General features: G+C 35.5%; 1 protein-coding gene across 1 annotated transcript in view; it reads right to left on the bottom strand.

Moving 5' to 3' along the window:
* Pkhd1l1 (PKHD1 like 1) overlaps positions 1-20370 on the bottom strand; it is a 149432-nt gene extending 129062 nt beyond the window's left edge. The window contains exons 1-8 of the mRNA XM_069991271.1: positions 20264-20370; positions 18015-18104; positions 13822-13966; positions 12368-12476; positions 5624-5681; positions 3564-3657; positions 1157-1210; positions 572-645 (exon numbers count right to left, since the gene is read on the bottom strand). Of these exons, the coding sequence (XP_069847372.1) occupies positions 572-645; positions 1157-1210; positions 3564-3657; positions 5624-5681; positions 12368-12476; positions 13822-13966; positions 18015-18104; positions 20264-20336 (697 nt within the window). The 5' untranslated portion in view covers positions 20337-20370. The remainder of the gene's footprint in view (positions 1-571; positions 646-1156; positions 1211-3563; positions 3658-5623; positions 5682-12367; positions 12477-13821; positions 13967-18014; positions 18105-20263) is intronic.
* Positions 20371-21677: the final 1307 nt, after the last annotated feature.

The raw sequence follows: 21677 nt of genomic DNA, 5'->3' as shown, positions 1-21677 counted from the left end.
CTTTCTAATTAATCGTTAGAAGAAAAAAAAAAAGCCAGAAGAGAATCTTTGGCTCAAGTGGTAGAATACTAGTGTTGAGTAAAAAGAACTTAGGGATAGCACCCAGGCCCTGAGTTCAATCCAAGGAGCAGAACAAAGATACAGACACACACACACAAACACCCAGACACCGACACACACACACACACACACACACACACACACACACACACACACAAAGAAGGAGGAGGAGAAGAAGAGGAAAAAGAGGAGAAGGAGGAAAGCTGAAATTAAGGCAGCATGTAAGAAGTAAAACAGCTGAACTAAGTAAATCATAGAATCATTGGGAAGGACAAAAAAGAAAATATAACCTGAAGTTCACTTTCTATATGTCTTAAGAAAATAAGTACGTAAATAAATAAAGCATACACCCTAGCTTAAAAGTGAAAAGAAGGCAATTAAGAAAGGGAAAACAAAAACAACAAAAAAATGACAACCGTGAGAAGAAAATGCAGGGAAGATCTAGAAGAACATAAAACAAGGCTGAGCTGGGCTTCTCTGACAACTATGAAGAAGGGTGATCAATGCTTACCAATGTAAGTTCCTGTTATTTTACAAATCATAGAACCCATGTCTCCACTTGGATGATCTAGCTTGAGTCCATACCTATCAAAATTATGAGCTTATCAAATTTCATATTGATATTACATTTCAAAATATCATTTTAATTGGACATATTTTATTACTTTCAGAATATGTATCAGTTTAGAAACAGATTCTCCACTTAAAATCTCCGTGAAATGAAAATAATTCCCAGGTGTCAGTGATGGGTTATAGATAAAATTTCATTTAATGCAAAAATGTTTGTAATTAAATTTGATATTCCTGTTTCTCTTAAGCACTGAAAATACAATCAAGTAAAGAAATTATGTGATATTTTTCAAAACACCTTTTTCATAATGACCTAAATAATAATTCATATTGTACTATACTGAAGACAAAGGAGAAAATAAGTTAGCAGCTAACTATATAAATGAATATTAATTTATCAAATAAAATATTACTACTCATATATTATAAAGGCATTTAGCTATGTGATATTTCTTACCATTACTATTTATTTTTTTAGCAAAATATTTTTAAAAAATTTTTAACAAAAATTTTCTTAATTACTTACAAATCATCAGATTGTGGTATAAGAAGCTCACAGGGCATTCCTCCAATATAAACTCTGCATAAATATTTTATCAGATAAAAGTTAAGTTATATTAGTAAATGGTTTCCAAATGCACCTCCCATAAACAATAACTACCATACGTTTTTCTTAATCACTCATTGCTAATTACTATCCATCATTACTGCCTTAAACAAACATCTATTGATGCTATACTGAAGTTTTTAATTTAAAAAAAAATTTATTGTAAAGGTGATTACAGAGGGGTTTACAGTTACATGTCAGGTAATGAGTAGATATCCTTTGAACAGTGTCACCCCCTCCCTCATTCTCTCCCTATATTGAACTTTTTAAATACTCTTTTGCACATAAGTCCTTCTATTTGATTATTACCTTAGGATTACAAAGGAAGTAAACTGAGTTATTGAACCCATTCTAAAGATATTTTGATTCAAATTCTCTTTCTAACCTCTTGCCTTATCCCAATTAAAATTTAACAGCTGAAACTGAGAGGCTCTTGATAACTACATTTAATATGTGTAACCATATCATTATTCAGTAATTATAATCCTTCCATTTCAAAGATGAATAAACTGAGACAGAGTGACTAAGTTTCTTGGGTAAGCCTACAGCAAGTAGAGCATAATGTAAGAATTGAAATCTGGTTTTGTACCCACACTTGCTAATTCCCACAGTGGTATAGGCCTGCCTTTCTGTGAGAACGTTATCATGTTTTGCCTTAAACAGGTCTTTTAGAATTTTTCTCTCCTATCTGTTTAGATCAAAAGCTCTTTTATAAAAAGTAGATGCTCTAGTCATTTTCTTGTCCTGGCATAATGTGTACCTAGGCTGGATTTAGAAATCTTATTGAATGAACAAGACCCAGGAAGCAGAAGCTCTCTTGGCTACTGGCCAATGACCTGTTCTTTACTCTAGACTCCTTGATGATGAAACTTAGGCACAAAGGAATGCCTTGGGGGAAGTCATAATTAATATACTGTTAATTAGATAAATGACTTTCTGAAGAACTTCTCACATTCCCACAAATGACTGTATGAAATTTTCCATGTATATATAATTTCCATATATGTATGGAAATTTTTGTACAAACATTTATATCTATATTCTATCTATAGTATATATATTGTATATTTATATTATATATATATATATATATATATTCCCTAGGGATTTCCACAGTATATGAGCTGGGTATAATGATCCACTGAGGGTCTTTCTGACTGATTTTGTGATTTCATTAAAAAAAAATCACTAACTCCCTGGTACTAAACAGAAATAAATTCCAATTGCAGAGGGAAGAAAAGTAATCTTTGTCTGGAAGTTATGTTTTGTATTTCCTGATATCATTATGGGCAAGATTAAATGAGAAAGCTCCATGTAAGGATAAGAATGTGAATCATTTATAACAACCAATTACACTGAAGCAAGGAAAAAAAGTCTTCACTTATATCAAATTTTCTAGTAGCTCTTTCAACCCATAAAAAGAATCAATATGGATATTTCCAGAGCATTTATAGCTGCCTACAAATGTGATTTAACTGAAATTCAACCTCAAAGTATGCCAGACAAATCACTTTTTTCCACGTACTGAAACTTCAAAATTACTCATTTTACTAAATTATAAATGCAGTTGTACGTGGCCTACAGTCTTTAGAATTTAAGAAATCCTCTAATTGCTGTCTGAATTGTTCATTTAATATATCAACTCATTGGTTTTGTGAAAATACTCAATAAGCATGAAACATCCTGAAAGCTGTGATACAATAGAAAATGAACAGGGTTTTTTGTCTGCTAAGATGGGCTGAGATAACCCTATCTCCATCATAGGAAAATACCCTCATGTCATGTTAGTTTCTAGTTCAGACGCAGACAGCTATTTTCTGTTCTGTTAGTTAATTAAACAATGTTAGAATCTGCTTCACAGCTAGTAAGTGGAGCACTCATGATTCAAACTCTGGCACATTAAATGAGTTATTGACCCTTTCTCTTTCAGCGTGCTCTCATTTAACACATTTGCAGTAGAAGAAATAGCGAGTTGTGTATTTGAAGACTTAAGTGCTACTCCTGACCTTGACAGTCTAGGGTATTACATAAAATGAGGTCAAATTTTTAAATAGTCTTCCATAAATAAAGTTCTTTGGCTATAATCCAGTTACTATGGAACTATTGAACAGTTACTATTGTGTACTTTCAATTAATAAAATTCGTCACAGTAAAAGAAGGAATGATGTCAGTCCAGAGAAGAAAGGAATAGGCAGCATTGCTTCATGTCCATGAATCAACCGATAGTCTAGTTTTCTTCAATAATATGACTGAAAAATCCTAGCAAACATTATAGAGGATTTTTAATATTATTTGATCCATTATTATACTTCCACACCAAAATTACCTCAAAATCCTGACATTTCTCCCATTTGAGCTTACAGCAGTATTGCTCCCATAGACATCAGTAAAGATTCTTCCTTGGATTGTTATTAATGTACCTGAAAACAAAGCAAAAGATTCAAGTAGGCTTTATATATTAATCTCTATCTCAAAACACTAGAAAGTTCTCTAATAAAAACAGACTAACAGTGTTTTTTTTTTTTTTTTGTCTATCCAAGAGCTTGAACTCAGGCCTGGGCACTGTTCCTGAGCTCTTTTGCTGGTGGTAGTACTAGCAATGCTACTACTAGCACTCTGCCACTTTGAGCTACAGTGCCACTTTTGGTTTTTGAGTGGTTAATTAGAGATTAGAGTCTCACGGGGACTTTTCTACTTGGGCTGGCTTCAAACCATGATCCTCAGATCTCAGCCTCTTGAGTAGCTAGGATTGCAGGTATGAGCTGCTGGTGCCCTGAAAAAAACAGAATTCTTATATTCTGTTGTAGTGTTTAGCATTGCTGTGAAATTTCTAATAAATATAATAAAATATATTGTGTATATTGAGTATATTGAGTACATTGAATGAGTATTTGTATTTAAAGATTAGTGAAGTATTTCAGAGAAAAAAACTAGTAAAATACTTAATTAAATACTACTTCAGGCAACAGGTAATTTATTTAAAAAGAAAAAGATTGCCACATAATACATAAAGTAACCCAAATCTTGATTGAAATAATCATGAAATATTAAAGCTAGTCATAAAAGTATACATCTGTAATCTTAGCATTCTAGAGGCTGAGGTAGGAAATGAATTGCAAATTTAAAACATCGCAAAAAGTACATTAAATAATTAAATTTTGAAAATTATGAAAAGAAAGTGAAATCGAATGTGATGATTGTGTAATTAGGATTTCAGGTTAAATCTACACATGTAATAATAAAAATGAAGTTATCTGACAGAGCCATGCACTGGTGAATGGTACCTGGAATCATAAATACTTAAGAGGCTGAGATCTAGATTATGGTTTAAAACTAACCTGGGTAGATAAGTCTGTGAGACTCCATGTCAAAAATAAAAGCTGGATTAGAAATATAATTCAAATGTTAGAGCGCCAAGTGAGCATGAGACCCTGAGTTCAAGCTCTGGTACTGCCAAAAAAAAAATATCTGATAGAAAAAGCATTTGTTTTCCAAAACAAGATAAATTCAAAATATATTTCACACATACATGAAATATAGACATTTGGTATCCTTCAAAGAATTCTTTTTTTTTTAATTTTGAAAATACCATACAGAGGGCTTACAATTACATGGGCAAGATAATGAGTACATTTCTTATCAAGCATTGTTGCCTCCTCCTTTGTTTCCCTTTCCCATCCCTTCCCATCTCCCACCCCTCCCCCCCAGATAAATATTCAAATGTTTTTTCTTTCATGTGATTGTTTCTAACATATTTATAAGATGATTCCAAAGAATTCTTACAATTTCATATGGAAAAAGATGATTGGCTTATGAAATGAAATGCATATATTCAACAAACCTGAAACAAATTTAAGAGTAAACCAAAGAACTGAAAACACTGAAAGCATACTACTTTTTCTTTTTTATAAATTCCATTTTATTTTAGGGCAGGATCTCACTAAGTAGCTCAGGCTGTCCTCAAACTCGACCTTCCTGCCTCTATTTCCCAAATGCTGAGAATGCCATTTATAGTTACCATTAACCAATTCCATTACCATGTGTCATTACTCCCTGGGAAGAATATTTGAAAACAGTTCATAGTTACAATTGAGTAAGCTGTAGAAAAGGGCATTCTTATTTATTTCTGTAGGGATTATAAACTGGCCTAATGGTATCATCATAATAAACACTAGAAGATAAGTAAACATCCAATACAATGAAAATTAAGTGCATTATCATAGATTATGATTCAACTTTTGAAAATACTTTTAATTGATAACCAGTTTCATAAGCAGAAAAAGGAAATGTATAATTTTTAGGTATTATAATTATTGCATACACAATATATGTAAATAAAGTTAACTGCCACACACCAAAAATATTTCAGCAATTACAAGAACCAACCTGGAGTTCCAGATAAAGGTGTGATGTTCCTTATTGTTGGGGTTCTGAAACTTTTTGTCTGTAAAATAATAATATGGATAAGCAGTCTTTTCTCTATATTGATTCTAATTTTACGGAATAGATCTATTTCTACTTCTATTTCAATAATAATCCATAATAGAACTATCAAAATATTCTTACATATAATAAATAAAAATTTTGATCATGTTTTGGTTATTCAAGATTATTTCTTTATTCTTTAAAAATTCTTCTGCTTCACAATATTGTCAGCCTGGAATTTTTGTCTGCTTGGTTGGTTGTTTGGTTGTTTTTGTGGAACTACTTTATTTTTTTTGTTGAGCTGTGAGCTTGGGGGATGGGGAGGTACGAGGGGGTAGGGGAGGGTGGAGTTCAGGGAGTTTCTACCCATGATCATCTCTGCTTTGCTTTACTGGAATCTTAAGGGGAAACGTGGGGGAGACAGGCTTCTGAGATTCCACATGGCTGAGCACTTGTACCCACACCTCCCATGTGCCAGATTGGATTCCCCAGATTCTGACTCATCAGCCTAGAATTTGAAAACTCCACCATCCTTTAGTTAAAACTAGAAGCCAATCAGTCATTAAGAAGACTCTCAAGAATTTGACAGGATAAAATTAAAGAAATTAGGTTTGGTTAAGTCCTTGAGGAAAGAAAGTAACAAGGAACACTTCAAAATCAGATGCAAAATAATAAAAGACCAGTAAAGCAAGTTTTATTTGTCATGGTAATGATAAATTCCTAGCGCAATGCAGTCACTTTTCTTAAGAAATGTCACCGCAAAGGAGAATTGAAAAGAGGCAAATTCCAGAGAGGCCACCAGTGTAATTAAGACTTCAATACCTGTCATAAAGTAATGGCTTTCTAAAGTGTCCACACCCCGTCTCTATGGAAATATCAGGCTACGGTAGATGGTTGTAAATGGAATTAAAGTTGCTAAATAGCTGGCTTTAAATAAGGAGATAACCCTGTATTGCCCCCATGGGCCCAAAGTATTTACAAATATTCTGGAAGTACTACTGGGAAACAGAGTGCAGACAGATTAAGAGGAGAAAATAGGGTGCTTCTTGGAAGCAGAGTGAGCATGATGCAGTGTAATAAAGACTTAACTCCCATTGTTGGCTTTGGAGACAATGGTAGGAGAACAGGAGCCAAATCATATGGGTAGTCATAAGCAGCTAGAAAAGGCCAGAATACAGAATCTCCCATAGTGTCTCTAGAAGGAATGTAGCCATCCAGACACGTGATTGCAGCCTAGACTTAGCTGCAGAGCTGTAAGATGGTACATTTGCATTGCAGTAAGCCACTAAGTTTGTGATAATTTGTTATTGCATTAAAAAAGAAAGGGTTGTCTAGCTTTTAGAGGTCTTCAAGTACATATAAAAGGAAGAAGAGTATCACAGTTAAAAGCCCAAGTTTGCAGCTGTTCTTTTCAAATTGAAATTTGAGCTTAATCACTGCCTCTTTATGTGACTTTGGGTAAGCAACATAATTTCTCTGTGCATCAATTTTATCATTTATAAAACAGAGGTAAATAATACTTATATTTAGCTATAAGATTGCTATCAGAGTTATGAGTTAATAAACATAACTATTAAGAATATCACCTGACCTATAATAAATACTACAGTAAATACTATATGAGCCATTATTATGCAAATAAACACATGCTGAATTCGTTTTTAAAAGACAAAAAAGGCTGGACATTGGTGGCTCATGCATGCAATCCTAGCTAGTTAGGAAGCTGAGGTCTGAGGATCAAGGTTCAGTCTTCAAGATTTTTATAGCAATTAGCCAGAGCCAAAAGCTGGAAGTAAGAAGTGATGGTGTGTGGCTCCAGTGAAGTGGAGGTATGGCTCAAGTGATGTAAAGGTGTGGCTCAAGTGGTACCTTGGCAGCAAGGAGCAGGGTAGAGTGGAGAAAAGAAAAAGCAAGAGGCTCTGAGTTCAAGCCCCATACCAGCATACACATACATCCACAACCACCCACACCTATACCCACACCCATACTGCCCCATACACTGCTCCAATGTGAAGAAAATTAATTATTTAAATAGGAAAAGAGCACACTTTAGGAAAATCAGTAACCAAGATGAATTAATCATCTACATTTTGAAAAAATGCTGGAGAAAATTAGTAGTCCAGAAATAGGTCAAGAAGAATTTACATTCCACAGAAAACAGAACAGACATGGGAAGCATTTTTAAGAATTAATTAATACTAATTAATTAAGCATTTTAAAGAATTAATTAATGGAACCTGTGTTATGAAAAATAATAAAATAATTTAGAACAAAGTAGATTCTCAATGAAGTCAATTGGCCCTTTATTCTCATTAAGATGAATGTGAAAGACCATTGTTTTTTGAGTGTTAAAGAAAATAATTTTGAAATATGAGGATAAGAAGGCTTCAGATATATCCTTTCACAATTTAGAATGATAAAAGAAAACAAATTCTCAATGGAGAATTCCTATAAAATAATAGAAAATGAATCTCTAGCCATAAAACCTTTGTTTGGTAAAATATTAGTTTTAAAATAGTTAGTAGAAAGGCTAAAGGAACTGCCAGCTAGGTGTACAAATCAATCTCTACAAGTCACTGTATTCTTACTTAAATAGTATTTGTAGCAAAATAATAGAGGATTGCATGTTAAATAACATTAGTTTCTGTCATAGTTTTAAACCAATAGACAAAATGTACAAGGTATTTGTTATCAGTTGTTAATGGAAGTACAAAAAATAAGAGTACACTACTGCAGAACATGTATACTTATTTAACATTGATATGACATACTGCATTTTTAATATATTGATATACAAAGATTTTAAAATTTTAACGCTAATCCTTCACTCTACATAAGCTTAGATACCTCAGATCATGAAAAAAGGAGACAGTGATTCAAAAGTCTCATTGAAACTTATTTCAAATCTAGAATTCAATTTCCAACAAAACTGGCAACTGAATGTGAAGACAACATGGAAGTTTTAGTGTTGGAAGGGCTCTAATTTTAGTATTGTATTTAGGAATTTTATTTTCTAAGTATACTCAGATGGACACGGGATACAGGAAGCAGACAGCAACAGGAGAAAGGAGGAAGAAGCCCCCAGGAAAGCTGTAGAAGGATCTCTGTGATTCCATCTGCCATACTTATCTAGAGAGAAGATGGCCCATTAGCTGTGTCACCTGTGACTTGAGAAGTAATGTCATGTAATAGTACTGATAAGATTCTAGATAGTAAATTCTCCTCTAATTTGAACTAAATAGACAATAAACTTTAAAAATGCAGAAATCGATGGGTGCCTGCAATCCCATCTATTCAGGAGATTGAGATCTGAGAATCTCTGTTTGAAGCCAGCCTGGGCAGGAAAGTCCATGAGACTCTTATCCCCAAGAAAGCCAGAAGTGGAGCTCTGACTCAAGCGGTAGAGCTCTAGATTTGAGCAAAAGAAACTCAGGGACAGCACCCAGGCCCAAAGTGTAAGTGCCAAGACCAACACACACAAAAAAAGCAGAAATAGCAATAAGCATATTTCTAAAGAATAAGCATAATGCTGTAGAGCCAGCTTAACATTAAATGATGTGTAATTTCATTAAATAAAAAAATTATGTGTTACATTCTTATGGCATAAGCCAATAAAAATAGAAATAAAGACAAAAAATAGTATTAAGGTATTAGAATTTCATGACATTAAGATTTTAGCTTTTTCTTTCTTAAAGAAGAAACACAGAATACCATCCAGTGTGTACTGCTACCAAGTACTGGATACTAAAGAAGCAGATACTTAGAAGCAGAAAGATGAATAAAATTAGTCAACATTAAACCTAACACAATAAAATATATTATATTAAACAATATATTGCAGTAAGTTAAAATAATTATTATAAAATAGAGTAGATTCTAAGTAGCACATGGGAAGAAGAGATAAACATCTAAAATAGAATGTTATGTGTCTGGCTATTTCTTGCCTTTTTGTCAGTTTCATATCATATCCTGTTTTCACCAGTAATGCTATGATGTAATGTCCATTTGACAGAAGTTGTTTCATCTTGCCCAAATTACAGCTACTAAATGGTGACAATGTCTGAACTCTGAAGCACAGTATTAACACACTTCCTAAACTGAGGAACTCAGTAGAGGATGTCTCTTCTGAAATTTTAAGAGTCCCAAATAATTCACTAAAGAGAACTATGCAAACTGAGTCCTTAAAGAAAATGTTAGAAGTCTTGGAAAATGATTTGGTGCCTGACTCAAGAAAGAAAGGAAACCTCAAGGCAGTGGGGTAGAGGGGAGTGGATATGGGACAGGGAAAGAGAACAGTCCTGTGATTTGAAGGGTAACATTGAGCCATGGTATGAAGAATACTGGGATGTTATTGTGAGAACCAAGTGATAAATACAAGTGCAACATAGAAAAAGAGTCATGAAGCTGAACTTAGCCATCTCAGAAGGTAAAGCCATCACAATTTGGCTTCTGAATAGCTATGGGAAAGATGGTCACCACTTTCTAGTTGGAGATGGTGAGAACAGTCCAGAGAAATGGTCAGCTTCAGCTAGAATAAAAGAAGTCCAGTCCCATTAGGCTGAATTTAGATTGAGGAATGTTTGGGCTGACATACAAGGAAACAAAATTGAGTTCCACATCTAGGTTAGAAGTGGAACGAGGGCTATGTGGGAAGCTCAATCTTCTTGAAGGCTGAAGTCACTTTTTGTTCCTCAGCATTTACTTTCACTAGAACCTTGTGGTGGTCAGTAAGAGGATCATAATAACTTAATAGCTATGTACATATGATAACATAAAATGATGCTAATTGAAATGAACTCCAAGATATGGAAACAAGAGGGTTTTTTAAAATGTACTGTGTGAAGTTATTTCTTCTTTCTTTCTTTCTTTTCCTTTGTTTCATCCCCTGATGTCACTGTTTTGATTTTGGTACCCTCCTTGTATATATATTTATCTGATTTGGGGAAGGGAAGGAGAACAACAAAATGGTTAGACAAAGGACAAAGAGTAAACCACTCAATGACTCACAAGACACTATGTTGGAAATGAACTTTACAACTTGGGGAGGGGATGGGGGGGTGGAAGGGAGTCGGGGCAGGGAAGGAAAGTGGGAGAAAATAAGAGGGGTTAACAATGTTTGTCAAGAAATATACTCATGGGGCTGGGAAGGTGGCTCAGTGGTAGAGCGCTTGCCTTGCATGCATGAAACCCTGGGTTCAATTCCTCAGCACCACATAGCAAAAAGAAAAAAGCCGGAAGTGGCACTGTGGCTCAAGTAGTAGAGCGCTAGCCTTGAGCTGAAGAGCTGAGGGACAGCGCCCAGGCCCAGAGTTCAGGCCCCACGACCGGACCCCCCACCCCCCAAAAAAAGAGAAATGTACTCATTACTCTATTTATGTAACTGTAATGCCTCTGTACATCAATTTTACAATAAAATAAAATAAAATAGAAAAATAAGGGCAATTTTAAAGAATATATGAGGTGGCAATTAGGAGAAAAAGTATGTTTACAACTATCTACCTCAAAATAAAAATTGTGTGGATGCTACACAACATGTAGGCTCATTACATTCAAAATTATACAGAAAGAAGAGCTGTGATGTTCTGTTTATAATGAAGTAGTGAATCTTATGAAGTAGGAAAAGAATCAAACAAAGAACAGAGGTGGAGAAAGAGGAAAAACAGTTTAAACAAAAAAATTCAACAGTGTAAGTATGCAGTGATATTTTTTAAACATAAATTCCCACTGAAAATGGGGGAATGAACCAGAAATAAAAGAGATTCAACTGCTAAAAAGAATCGAAACTAAGAAAATTATCTTATGCTAATATATTAATGTATACACATATATGCTAATATAGGTATTTATATGTGTACATATGTATATACTATACATCAATTATATGTTATATAGCATATAATATGTATTATACATTACATATTATGTAATATACATTTTGAATATATTATATAATAAAATATGTATAACTATGTATACTATGTTAATATATGTAATATATTAAAGAAATATAGAAATATATTACATATATATCATGTTACATGTATATATGTAATATACATATGAGTAATATATTAGCATAAGAAAATGTGTATATATCAACGTTAGAACTAGGTAGCATATATTTTAGAGAAATATATATATATATATATATATATGTGTGTGTGTGTGTGTATGGATATGCACATACACATTCCCCTCTATACTGGGGATTAAACTCAGGTTCTCCTAGGAAAGCCCTGTACTACTTGAGTCACATGTCCAACCCCTTTGCCTGGGTGATTTTCAAGGTAAAGTCTCACTTTATACCCAGGACAGCCTAAGCTGTAATCCTACTTATGCTTCCTCTTATCATAGGGAATGACAGGAACAGTTGCTGTGTTCTGCTATTGAGATTCACCCACGGCTGGTTGAGATGGAGTCTTTTGAACTGTATAGTTGCTGTGCTCTGCTATTGAGATTCAACCACAGCTGGTTGAGATGGAGTCTCTTGAACTGTGTGTGCCCAGGCTGGACTTGAATTGTGTATGATCTCTCAGTCTCTACCTCTCCAGCAGCTAAGATTACAGGCTTAAGCCACTTAGCCTGGATAATATCTTTTCTAATGTGGAAATAATAACAATTTGAAAAATTAAGCAATAAAAACCCAGTTCTGTCAAAAAGAAGACAAGGCGGATAAGGTATAAGTTCCAAAGGAGAGACACGTACATTGAAGCTGCATGCCCAGCTGCCACTGCGACCACGGCAGGTGTGATTCTCTGCGATAGGAACCCCGTCCACACTGACTCTCACAATGTAGGAATCTTCTGGCATTGCCCTTCAAGGTCAATGAGGAACACATGAAGATGGAATCATTTTTATTTTAGTAGACATTCATAATTAAAAAATATTGTCTTAGACTCCATGTCAACCTTGAAAATAAACTTATCTAAATTTCTACTTGAATCAGAATTCAATTCTATCTGATTTATTTATTTACTATTAGGATAGCAATACTGGAGTTTGAACTTAAGGTCTCAGGCTTGCTAGGCAGTCACTCTTACCACTTGAGCCACATAAACTCATACCTTTTTTTGCTCTAGTTTTTTTTTCCCCCTTACATAGGATGTCCTATTTTTTTGGCCAAGGGTCTCCACAGACCAAGTTCCTCTTACCTAAGCCTCTCACATAGTTGAGTAATATGTACCAACATGCCCAGTTTATTTATTGAAATGGTCTCTCGATACCTTCTTGCCCAGGCTGGCCTCCACCAATAACCCTCCCTATCTCTGCCTCCCAAGCCAGGAATGCATGACTCACTGCATCTAGCTAAATTCAAATTTCCATTACACAAAGAAAAGCTGCATCCAGAAGTACCATATATCACAAATTCCAACATAGGTTAGCTTAGACAAATACCTATTCTGACTATGTTTATTAATTTTCATCATGAAAGACAACATATACAGTAATAACAAGTAGTGATAATCATATAAAATACTAATATTAACCTGACAGATTCAGTTAGTTCATGATATTCTTTTAAAGAGCTATTAATCAAGTTTCCTCTTAAGTACACGTTTGCAGATGAAAGACAGCCAGCAAACCTAATATAAGTCCTCTAAAATATGTGCTACCTAGTTCTAAAGTTAATATTAAAAGCTGCAATTTAAAATGATTTAAAATGTTTCCTAAATTACTAATAATACACATCAATTTGGGCTGATAGTAAAGAACTTAAAATGTCACTATACAAAATGGTCATATTCAATCTTAATAACTATGTGAATATTTTAAACAAAATTAGCCAAACTGAACAGGAAAGCATAATTTTGCCATTTTGAGGAACATCATTACATTTTAATAGTAGCCATTTATCTACTAAAGAAGTCTAATAATGATAAGATAATGGCTGTAATACAGGAGAATAGATATGGGGTATGCTTTTATCATTCCAATATGTGAAAAGAACATTTCGGCTGAACATAATAAAGGTGTAAAATAGTCACGATATCAAGAAATCAAAAATAATAGTCAAGATATCAAGAAATCAAAAATAATGACTGGAAACCAGAAAAATATTGCTTTTAGTAGGCAGACTGACAAAACTATTCAAAACCAATACTCATAACTGATTTCTGAGATGATGAAAATGATGTTATTAAAGACACTTTGAAACCGACCTAGTATAGCATGTAATTTGAGTTGAATGGCTTGAATCTTTTTCTACATCACAAGTAATTGACTGGAAAGAAGAAACTAATTGCACACTGTTTCCCAACTCAGTGTTATCAACTCCATAGTTAAACTGGTTTGCTTGAGAAAAACCTGGAAAAGTAAGAAGATTCAATTACTATTAATGGAATTCAATTTTCGGATAGCTAACAACTGTCACCCAGTAATTGATCATGTAATAAATAATGTCAAATAGCATGAAGCAAACAGTCCATTTATTTCATCTTTAACCCTATAGTTATAATCTGTGGGAATACAAAAATTGGCTTGAATTGATTTATTCATGGAAGTTTTGTGAAACTTGTGCATCTCTCTCTCTCTACATTCGTACACATAGAGAGAGAGAGCACCAAATACTAAGTAAAATGGGAAAAGCTACTATTTAAAAATAAGTCAAAGGGACTGGAAGAAGTAGAGGAGTGAGAAGTGATATATATTATAAGTGATGAAGTCTTCACCTGTAGCTCCAATAAACAGACTTGCAAGTTGATAGTTTATTTAGGCTGTAACCCTTAGAGAAATGGAAGATAAAACTTGAGAGAAAAAATACTAGGATCTCTGAGGACAACTGTGGCTCAATCTTGAGGGGAATATATACATTTTTAGTGGTATTAGGGTTTAAGCGCAAAACGTTACACTTGTTAGGGAAGAACTATACACTGAAGTCATGCCACTAGCCCTTTTTAATGCTGGTTATGTTTTTGAGATAGGTCTAGCTTTTATCCAGATTGGCCTCAATATCAGTTCTATAATTTGTATATCCTTTGGTAGCTGGGATGACAAGTTCACTGTGCCCAGCTTCTTCTTTTTTAATTGTTTAACCTTGGCTAGGCTGGAACTGAAATTCTCCAGATCTTATCACTCAGCTGAGATTATGGATGTGGAACTGTGACTCAAGTGAGCACAAAAGCTTGGGGACAGCACCCAAATCCTGAGTTCAAGCTTTAAGGCCAGCGTACTAGATAGATAGATAGATGATAGATAGATAGATAGATAGATAGATAGATAGATAGATAGATAGATAGATAGATAATCAATATCAGTAAGTGGGAGGCCAGGATCTGAGCTCAGATTGTAGATTACCTGTGACCCAATGTAGTAGTCCCTTTCTTCTTATTTCTATCTTATCCTTAACATTAAAACCAAGGGTAGGGATTTTAACAAAAAGCTCTCTAGGCCTTACATCTTAGGCCTTTATCAAAGAATTCATTTGACATTGAACAATACAAATACTAATATACATGTACATTTCACATATGACTAATATTTGCATTGAGCTGGCAGTTTAGAAACTAGAAAGCCAGCTGTTGCTCAAATGGAATTGTGAGAAAGCATATGAACACAGGAAAGCAAGCCACTTGTAAATCCACTCCTTTTCTTTTGCCAATTTTTGCTTATCTATGGAGTTCACATTGAGTGTGGAATCAAGAAGGGCTGCTGCCAACTAACTAAAGGATGGAAAGTCTTACTTGTTCAGGAAGTGATAGAGGAATTTATTTTTCTATTAGGTACATGCTACCTTGGTAACAGGGTGACATGAATCTCTTCTTTGGCATTCCCAAATCAACTACAATTCTGAAAAATAATACTAAAAAATATGGCATTTAAAAAAGTTTCCGAATGGCTATAATGTCAAATGTGTGTGTGTATATGTGTATGTATGTGGGGGGGAGGGGGAAAGAAAGAGAGAAAATGTCTAGAGTAAAGCCTATGGGAAAATGTGAACCAAATTAACAAGATTTGTAAATGCTTTAGCTATACTTTTGCTAAAAGCATACAAATATACAAATATTTATAATTTTAAATTAATTACAACAAAGCAAAAAGAAATGCAAATGAGCTATAGTTTTTAAGTTTTTATTTAAAGATATCATTTGAAACAAAGAGGACACTTCTGGAAGTCCTCCAGAGAACATAGATTACAGGAAGGGCTGGGAGTAACCTGGAAGCAGAAAAGGCTGAAACTTCACATGGAAATTCCTGACATGTTGATATGTTTTCCTCTGTAGAAGTAAAATTGGAGACAAGAATTGTCAGGCACACAAACCTGAGTCTCCTGATAGCACTCATCCAAAAAGTAACGCCCAAGCTGCTATCATGGAAAATGTTAGTGTTGTTTTAGTCAGTAATTGTCATATAAGACTCAGATTGATTTGTTTTCTCTAAGCTTTTTGTCTGGTTGGTTTTTTTTTTTTTTGGTTGTTGTTCTTTTTTTTTTTAATTGTGAAAATACCATACAGAGGGGTTACAATTACATGGGCAAGGTAAGCAGGTCTTGGAAATGTATTTAAAAGTTGTAACATTCAAAACAGTAGGGTAAGGAAAACTATAGCTTGATTGGTGGAAGATAGATTGTAAAGAATGAAACCAAGCCTGTAACATGAGTGCTGAAGAATAAAAAGAATAAAGTAGCAAATACTCATAGGGGGTACTTTAGCTACATTATTCTTTCCAATATTCATGAGTCTAAGATGTAGAAATTAATAGGTCATGTTACTGCTGAGGAAGCCAGGGCTCAGAGAAATAACTTATTCCAGTGATGTAAATTGCAGTGGCAGAGATGGCATTGACAGCCAAGAGACTGGATAAAAGTCTATGACACTCCCACGACCATCATGACTATTATCATATTTTTTTTACATAAAGAGAGATAGGATAACTAGTACAAAACATAATGGAGAAATATGAACTATGGGTATAAAGCAAAGAAAAAAAAACAATATAGTTTACAGACATGCCAGAACTGACTAAAATGATAATCCACTTCATCAATATCATCATCTTAGAAGAAAATACAATTATTTCTCTGATTGTGCTGTTGCTCAAAACACTTCTATTTTGGTATCATAACAGTAAAATCATAATTTTGTCTCCTTAAGTACAGGCTTTTTTGCTTTGTTTTTAATTTTTTTAAACTGAGTTTAAAATGTTCTACCACTGAGCTTAACTTGCACCATAAACACAGCCATTTGAACAGAGTAATCCAATAGCAAAGTTTTGCCTTTAAAAGTGAGCATCATGTATAGAAGTAGACAAAAATCTAGTACTAGATTTTCTAGCAGCTGGAATTTCTCTTAAATAATATTTTCTGTAATATTTTATAATGACTTTATGAAAGTAACACAATTTAAATAGGTATGGAGGGTCAACATTTAGGTAATAATTACAGTTTTTTTGTAAAGTGTTTTAGATTGATAAATTGATGCAATTGTAAAAATGAAAATACTTAGTGATCAGAGGTAGCATGGATGAATTGTGTGTGTCTTTTTTTTCAAGTTAATTCACATAGTGATAAGAGATCTTAGGTGTTTTGTAGATTTATCATTGTATTGAACATATTCCATATATATGGAATATATATATATATATATATATATATATATATATACATATAATGGGCACCAAACACCTATATTAAAACTTTATGTATTTGTCTTTGTTATTGAAGTATGATTGACATATAAAAAGCTATAGTGTATATAACTTTGATATAATTATATACCTGTAAAGAATTACTGAAAGCAAATCCATAAATGTATCTACCATCTCCAAGTATTGCCTTGATCTTTTCTTTATTAAAAAATAAAAAACCTTATACACTGGGTACCACTGGCTCACACTTGTAATCCTAGCTATTCAGGAAGCTGATGAGATCTGAGAATCATGGTTCAAAGCCAGCACAGACAGGAAAGTCTGTGAGACTCTTATCTCCAATGAACTACTAAAAAAAGGCATAAATAGAGCTATGGCTCAGGTGGTAAAGTGCTAGTCTTAAGCCAAAGAAAGTCAGGGACAGCATTGAGTTCATACCCAGGACTAGTGCACACACACACACACACACACACACACACACACACACACACACACACACTTCAATAACACTTGACCTATGATCATCTGTCTCAGCAAAAGTTTAAGTATATATTACCATACCTCTAACTCGAAGTATATGGTGTCTACAGATCAATACAACTTACTCATTTTACATAGTGCTCCTATAAAACAGCAAAAGTAGTATTTAGACTTACCTCTGAGAAAGCAATGTGAAATAATCTGTAAAATACATCAGCCTTAGTGCTCACATAGAGAAGGGAAAAAAAAGAAGAGGAAGAGAGAGGGAGAAGGAGAAAAGTAATTTTACCTTCTCCTTTGATAGTTAACCTTGTTGCTCCATTTATACTTCCATATTTAGGCATTACTTCTGTAACTTTGGGGATTGTTTTAGAACTCTCTGAAAGACACAAAAGAACAACAGTGCAGGTAAGGTAACCAGGTTCTCCATTTCAAGCACCACAGTTTAAGCCAGCTATTACAAACTTGTAAAGAAAATTGCAAAAATAATAGGATTTGAAGAAAAATATGTCTAGGGTCTATTTCAGACATGATTAAACAATATTAACTGAAGTTAATATTAATTTACTTCAACCTCTTAATTAATACTTAGTAGTAAATAATCCTTTAGTTAAAAGTTGGTTAATAATCACTGGTTTTTGTGAAAAGCACTCTTTTAGGTGTTACAGAGAGGATAACCATTTTCATCAGACTGACCTATCATACATATTAGAAGCTACATATTGAATTCGGAGTATCACACTGGCTCTGTGAACTGCAGATCGATAGCACACTTAGGAGACCCTTCACACAGCATCAGAGAGCAACAACGTAGAGACATAAATCATAAAAACACATGCAAGGGACAACAGAAGGCAGATTTAAAGAAGTGTTCAAGAGCAGAAAAGGAATGTTGTGCCTTGAGAACAGCTGTGGCAGGATGAGATTTCACAAAGGGCAATTTCTGAAAGCTTTCTAATGATAAGCTCTTCATGTGAAAGTAACCCGGTTTGTTGAGTGAATTAGTGAAAGTTACTAACAAACTGGGTTAGTTTCCAGGGGACAGAGAAATGTTTCTCAGTCTTAACTTTCTGGCAGTTAACTTAGTACACAGAGGGTCACAGGTGACTTAGAAATGCATTTCTCTTTTGCTGCTGAGGCCACATCAGTCTCTAGAAGGCAAAGGATCCATTGCTGTTAATTAAGGGCAAATTTGAATTAGCTTGAACCTACTCATCAGGAAATAGAGAGCTGTCTGGAGAAACACAGGGCAAGTGACTTTTTTTAGTATTATTATTTTTAGAAAACTACAACTAATTATTATTTTCAAAACTGAGACTGAGTCTCACTAGATAGACTAGGCCAGCTTCAAACTTGTGCATCCTCCCAAGAGTTGGGAGCTATATAAGTGCACAGTCACACCTGGGTAGTAGTTCTTCATGAAAACTCAAAAATACATGGAGAGTAGACACATTTATTTTCTGCTTAAACAAACTAGATCTCATCATTGAGTAAGAGGTTAAACCAATCCTCAAAGTAGAACAACTTAAATGAAGACAGAACGACCACAAAAAAATATTGTGTGAAGTGGATGTCTGAGCAAAGGTTAAGAAAATGATAATATGTTTATTCCTTTTTGAAATCCGTGTCCTGGCATCTTGACCCACAATAGAAAAGTTCTATGCCTTTGGGTGTGCCTGTTCCAAGAATTCCACAATGTTCCTGCCTATGGTACCTACTAACCCCTGGCACCAGACAGCCAAGAGTTGGGCACTGCAGGAAGAGAGCTGGATCCTATTTTCAGCTGGTGTTGCCTGGTCTATCTCAAGTTCATCCTGCTCTTATCTCGGCAGACAACTCCAATTTCTTATCTTATCACTTTCCTCCCAGGCCTCTCCTGAGTATTACTTTGAAGACTCAGGGCAACTTTCCCTGGAAGTGACTGACACCCATCCTAAAGACCCAACAGCTTCTGTCTTCCAGGAGAATGGCGCCATTACTTCAGCGGCCAGGGCCAGACACTAGGACTGTCCTCATTACCTTGCTCATGTGGTTGTAACCCCTCGGTACAGTATTTTCACAATAAAAAACTAATTAAAAAAAAAAGAATTAGGGAAAAGAGCGAGCCTTCAGGATGCCGATGTGCCTGCTCATCCCTTCCTTACTCCTCAGCAAATTTCACGCTCTTTTTGGTTGTGTCACTTTGAAAAGTAGGTAGGAAGTCCCACAGATTAAATAATAGCCTCGCTCAATTTATAACAATTGAAACAATTTCTCACGTTCTCTTCTGAGCCTTTTTTTGAGTGTCTGTCTGTCTGTCTGTCTGTCTGTCTGTCTGTCTGTCTGTCTGTCTGTCTGTCTCTGTCTCTCTCTGTCTCTCTGTCTCTCTCTGTCTCTCTGTCTCTCTCTGTCTCTGTCTCTGTCTCTCTCTCTCTCTCTTTCTCTCTCTCTGCCCAGGGCAGGTGCCAGGGGGCCTGGGCTCTTCAGTGACCGCCCCCCCAGCAGTGTCACGGTCTATTCTGACTTCTCCAACGTTTCCCTAACGCCCCACCCCCTTACCTGTGCGAAGATCCGCGGCGCACAGAAGCAGCCCGCAGAGGCCCCAAGTTTCCAGGAGCCACAGGTGCCCCATCGCAGAGCCAGTTGCTGCAGCCTGCACCTCTCACCGCCGCCAGCATTGGGTTCCAGCGCGGGCCACACGTCCCAGGAGCCCGGGCTAACTTGGCACCGGAGGCCCGCCCCGCCCCGCCCCGTCCCGCCCCGTGCTTTGGATCTGCACGCGCACACCCACACACAGACCCGCACACGCACACACGCACACACAACGCTACATCCTTTACTGGAAAACCAAGCCTGTTCTGCACGTACCAGTCTCTAACCATCAAATTTCCACTCCCAGATCCCAGGTCATGACATGCATTCATTCCACGGCTGTCCATGCCTTGCTCTTCCTGGTGGGAGTAATCAATGGTTAATTTCTCTGGGAATCCGTCTACAGTTTATTTGGGTTTTTTTGTTTCTTTGTTTTGGTTTTGGTTTATTTTATAATTTTTTTATTGTCAAGCTGCTGTGCAGAGGGGTTTCAGTTACATAAGTAAGGTAATGAGTACATTTCTTATCTTCCTTACGCTTCCCTTATTTTTTTCCTACTTTCCCTGCCCCCCAGACCCCTCCCCCCCAAGTTGTACAGATCATTTCCAACGTGTTGTCTTGTGTGTATCTCTGTTGCATTGGTTCCCCCTTGACCTTTGTCTCACCATTCTGTTGTTCCCCCCTTCTTGATAAAATTCTGGGTTTATATACTTGTCTGTCTGTTTGGTCACTAATCCTCCTTAAATGGATTAACATTTAAAATCACCTAGTACACAAACTTTCACTTATTCTCCCCTTCTCACACACACACACACACACACACACACACACACACACACACACACACACACACACACACATACACACACACTGTTATCCCTTCAGTTGACAATGGTAATAAAAATAGTAGTCCTAGTAGTAGTAGATATTTTTAGACTGTCCCAAACACTCATAATGATGTTGGTAGGACTCTTACTATACCCCTACTGTGTTTAGCAAGAGACCTGCATGGAAATGTTAAGCAATTCCTCAGGACCACACCCTAAGGTAATACAGCTGCTGAACACCTCAGTGTGTGGCTCTGACAATTGCCACTCCACTACCTCAGCCTCAGGGCAGTAGGCATCCGGAGAAAGCCTGCAGACACATAGGCCAAGTACCAATGATGCCCTAAACCTGAGGGTGGCAGGCAGCACAGGTGTGGGAACCAGGGATGCTGACCCCACGCAGTATGCACTTGTTCCTTACTGAATGTTCTCCAAGTCTATTTCAATTTCTCTTCACTGTTTTTTTTTTCTCTTTCTCTGTTTTTTAATTGTGAAAACACCATACAGAGGGGTTACACTTACATGAGCAAGGTAATGAGTACATTTCTTTTTTT

The sequence above is a fragment of the Dipodomys merriami genome, unplaced genomic scaffold (assembly GCF_024711535.1).
Source record: "Dipodomys merriami isolate MVZ:Mamm:240054 unplaced genomic scaffold, mDipMer1.0.p SCAF_4, whole genome shotgun sequence".
In the NCBI taxonomy this organism is placed as follows: domain Eukaryota; kingdom Metazoa; phylum Chordata; class Mammalia; order Rodentia; family Heteromyidae; genus Dipodomys; species Dipodomys merriami.
The sequence above is the reverse complement of the archived record's forward strand: the minus strand, read 5'-3'. Positions and strand labels throughout refer to the sequence as shown.